The following is a 4,535-nucleotide window of genomic DNA, read 5'->3' on the forward strand; positions in this document are numbered from 1 at the left end:
GGGGCACACCCAGCTTCAGTTGCCAAGTAGCCACCCAAGAATTTTCCAACTGCCCCTGGCAACCATTCCATGCCAGCTGGCCACCAGCAGCTAGTGGCCACAGGTACAACCAGGGCAAGGAGGGTCCTGGCAAAGAGGTGGCAAGAGGCACCCAGGGGCTCTTTCCCTGCCTGACTGCCACTTGCCCGCACTGCAAAGCCCTCCGGCTTGCAGGGCAGCTCCTGGGCTGACATGGGAGAGGAGCAGTGCTGGGAGGACCTGGGCTCTCTGGGCTCCTCTGGTGTGATGGCCACCATGGATGATGAGGACCTGGAAGCCTACTACCTCACACAGTACAGGCAGAAGCTCCTGCCCTTGCTCAGGTGAGGGGGATCCTTCATCCACCTCCATCCCCTCCGTCCTCTTCCCCCATCTCCTCCAACCCTCCTTCCCCCACTGCGGCAAACTCCCATCCCTTATTTCCACCACTTCAGTCTCTGCTTGTACTTCCCTGCCCCAACCCTGTTCCTCCCTGCAACACCCCTTGCTCTATCAGTGGGGTCCCTGCTGGGGAGAGGTGGACATGCCATGCTACCAGATGGGATCTGAGACAGTGCTGGGTTGCTCTGCCCCATCACCCCACCCAGGACACAGTCAGGACAGGGCAATCCAACACGCTGCCAAGGTACTGGACCCAGCGTGTAACCTCAAGGAAAACTTCTGTGGCAGGAAACTCAGACTGACAGAGGAGGACTCCCCGTCTACACTTGTTCACCTCCAGGAGACGAAGAAACAACTCCAACAGATGGAAAAGGCTCTGGAGGAGAAGAAACTGGTGAGAAAGATGGGAGGGTGATGGGGCATGGTTGGGAGCTCTTGTGGTTTTTTGCAGGACATCAGCAGGCAGCTGCCTGGCTCCAGGTGTGGGCAGCCATGTCACAATCACTCTGCTGCTGCCAGGCCTTCAAGGAGGGGATGAAAGCCATAGCCTGCCGGTGGAGAGACCTCCATGACAAGGAGGCTCAGCTGAAAACCTACATAGAGAAATCTGGGACGATTATAGAGGTACACCTGCTCCTGATTAGCTTGGCTGACATGATCCTGAGCCATATCACCACCTGCTCCTCCTTTCCCTTGGGGAGACAGTCTTGGGCCACTGCATCTGTCCAGGCCTCTCTTGAGCCTGGTAGTGTGAGGAACAGGACTGGCAGGACACAGGGTTTCATACCACAGATGTGGAAAGCCTGGTAGCACTTGGGTGGGGGAAAGCTTGTCCTGTACCCGTGTGATCTCCTGAGGGCCCCAAGCATCCCCTCAGAAGGGTCTCAGCCTGTCCTCACTGTTGACACCCAGGTGTCTTCCTGGAACAGATATCAGTAGGTCTGAAAATCAGAGTGCCGTCCTAGGTGCCTGTCTTCAAGACAAAACAGTCAATGCAAGAGGCATGGCCCTGTTATACGGGGAGTGAAAATGCTCCCAGGGATGCACCAATACGGGTCTCTCCTCTGTGAGGGTATCTCCTCCCAGTGCTGTTGAGTGACCTAGATCCATCTTCCCTTGCCTTCCTTTCTCCCTGTGTGTGTGTGTGTGCACATGTGTGTGTCTTTTGGTGGGGGAACATCACCAGGAAAGGGAAAAGATGAGAGTCCAAGCTCTGAACAAAGCCATCAAAGAGAGAGAAGTGAAGATGCAAAAGGAGACTGAGCTTTTGAGAGCTAAGAGGGAACTGGAAGCCCTGAAAAATCAGCATCAGAAACTCTACAACAGAGTGCAGAAGTACTCCATCTTCAAGAAATATCTGGATGATGTGGTGAAGATCTCACAGGTGAGTTTGGACATGAGAGAGACAGGTCATGGCCTCAAGGAGGGCCTTATGTGGTTGTTAAACCTAGAGGAGATAAGGTAAGTCCAGGGAAATCATAACACAGACGTCAGGTGGGATGGGAAGAGGTTCCCTGCGACCAAAGTGAGCGAAGGGGACCAGAATTAGGGGTGGAGAACTGGAAAAGCAGGTGAAGGCTTGAGAAAAGCAAAGAAAAAATGTTCAAAGGGGGAAAAGCACAGGGCTGAGGGGAATGGGGACCCCTGTGTGTCACTGTTTTGTGTCACTTTGATGGTTTGGGAGAATTGAAAAGCTTCCTGGCAATCAAAATTCAGGCAGTTGTCAAAAAAGCTGTGCCCTCTCTCAAGGATGCCCAAGCACCACTCCATGCATCGCTTATACTCCTGCAGTCCCAGCTGCCCCACTCCCACGTCTCGGGGACTCGGCGCTGGCAGTTGCAGTTGTGCTTTGTGTTTTTTCAGAGCACTGCTCACCTGGGGAAGAGGTGCAATATCTCCCCTTGCTTATGGCGGTGACAGCTCTGGGACTGGCACAGTGAGATGTCATCACACTGGGAATGTGGCAATGCTCACAAAACAATTGGGGCAATAGTCTCATCAAGAAGGGAAGATCCTTCAGCTGGGGGAGGTGTCACTCCTGGTCAGGGTGGGGTGCCAAAGAGCATGAGACTTGCAGTCATGGTGAGGGGAGGGCAGGGGGATTACTAACACCAGGAGCTCTGCGCTGCAGTTTGAGGAGATGGAGGATGTCATTTGGCGCTACAAGACGCTGGTGAAGATGCACAATGACCTGCTGCACGCACAACATAAGAACAAGGAAATGACTGAGCAAGCCAAGGTGCTCCTGGACCAGTACACAGCAGAGAAAGAAGCTGAGATCTTGCAGTACAAAACTGAACTGGTGCAGCTCCAACTACATTTTGATCAGGCTCGAAGTGACGTCCTCCTCTGGGTAAGGAAATGTGGGGCGGGCAGGCAAAGACCTCCAAGGCCTGGCTGTGTCAAGACAAGCTGATGGCTCGTCTCTAAGCCATGGGCTCATGGCAAGGCCCAGCAGCAGTCTTTTTGATTGGAGGAGATGCCTAATTTCATCCCTCCAAGGGGTTATAGAATGAAGAATGACAGACAAGGTCTGGAGCAGGTTACATCAGGGGTTAAAACAAGGCCCTCGCAAAGCCATCATAATCTTTCACTTCTTGCTTGAAGTCATAGTCAAAAGAGATCAGCTAACCAGGCTTTGGGGAGGTCTGCCTTGGCACAAAACCCAAGCATACTCCACCATGTGCCCACTGGTTTTGTCTAGCCAGGTCCTACTTATTTCCATTCACTATTCCTTGCAGCATAATCACTGTAATGGGGCTTCAGCATGGCATGCCTCGTGGTCTCCACTGTTCACGGCTCAGGCCTCAGATTGAAGTTGGTTTTGCTGAGTTTTGTCATTTGTTTTCATCCTTTGCACAGCATCTGCCCACCAGGGCTCACCCCTTCTCCTCCCCCCTTACCATTCCAAAAGTGACCAGACTGGTGGTAAACTAGGCTGTAATGAGGCACATCAATATGTAGCCATGGCTCGGTGTGCAGGAATGCCCTCAGCTCTGCTGGCCTCTGCTCCCTTTGCATCACTCTGAGAGGGCCTTGACAAATTCCCGTATTGTACACTCCAGGCTTCAGGAGCTGGGCCCCATCAGGCAAAGCTGGAAAGCACCTGATCTGCAAGGGTGGCAGTGGGATGTGCTGCTCCCAGGGTACCAGCTATCACTGCTAGAGTGAGGGCTGCAGGAGCTGGCAGAGACATGGGGAGGTTCCTAGGGCAAGAAGCACCTGTGGTGGTTCCTGGATCTGCTTCCACCACACCAAGCTCAACCACCTCCACCATAGCCCTGGGCAAGGACAGGTTCTTCCGAGCAAAACAGAGGAGTGTGGAAGTTAAGGTCTCCGAGCCAGGGTCTCTGGTGCTGAAGCAGCATCTTTACTAGGGCATGTTCCCATGCTGCATGTCTCCTCTCCTCTCAGGAAACTCGCTGGGCCGACATCCAGAACATGACTGCCAAGAAAAACCAGGAACTGGCGACCATCAAGTTGGCCATCCTCAGCCTCTCCCAGTGCATAAGCATGCAGCTGAAAGCAAAATTGAACATGCCGGTGGATGACAGCCACAGACAACTGGACATGGTAGACGTGGTAGAGCCAAGCCAGACCCCTTCTCCCTGCCCAGAAAGAGGAGCAGTGATGACCCTTAGCTGCCCAAAGGGAGAGGGGAGCGCAGTGAAATCAATGTGCCCAACACACACCTGCCTTTTCACCTGGGCTCTCTTGGGCATGGGGAATGGGCAGACAACACCATGCAAACCCGTCTTTTCCAAGGAAGCAGAGCAGGGTGTAGGTCCCCATGGAGGCAGAAGGAGTGAAACCCAGGCAGGCTGGGGCACGGGATGCAGGGCGTGCAGATCAACCCGTAGCCAAGGTTTGGTTTCATTCACCCTTGCCCTGAACTCAGACTCATCTATGAAAGCCCATTCTGGTGGTGCAGATCCAGCAAGGCAAATGCCTACCCTCCTGCTCTGTTTGATTACTGAAATTTGCCCTCCAAAAGGGCCAACAAGCTCCCCTCTTCCTCCTGTTCACACCCCTGCTCTGAGCTCTGCCATCTCTCTTCCCCACCCTAGATTCAGCAGTATATCCAAGACCACATAGACATCCTTACGGAGGTGTAA

At 53.5% G+C, this 4,535-nt stretch overlaps 1 protein-coding gene across 1 annotated transcript; it reads left to right on the forward strand.

Annotated features, from left to right (window-relative positions):
• Positions 1 to 285: 285 nt before the first annotated feature.
• On the forward strand, positions 286 to 4,535 carry CCDC42 (coiled-coil domain containing 42). Its single transcript, XM_009933503.2, has 7 exons — positions 286 to 362; positions 709 to 814; positions 940 to 1,044; positions 1,607 to 1,804; positions 2,552 to 2,773; positions 3,835 to 3,993; positions 4,488 to 4,535. The coding sequence occupies exons 1-7, from the start codon at positions 286 to 288 to the stop codon at positions 4,533 to 4,535; spliced, it is 915 nt and encodes a 304-aa protein (XP_009931805.2).

Source organism: Opisthocomus hoazin, chromosome 21, assembly GCF_030867145.1.
Source record: "Opisthocomus hoazin isolate bOpiHoa1 chromosome 21, bOpiHoa1.hap1, whole genome shotgun sequence".
Classification (NCBI taxonomy): domain Eukaryota; kingdom Metazoa; phylum Chordata; class Aves; order Opisthocomiformes; family Opisthocomidae; genus Opisthocomus; species Opisthocomus hoazin.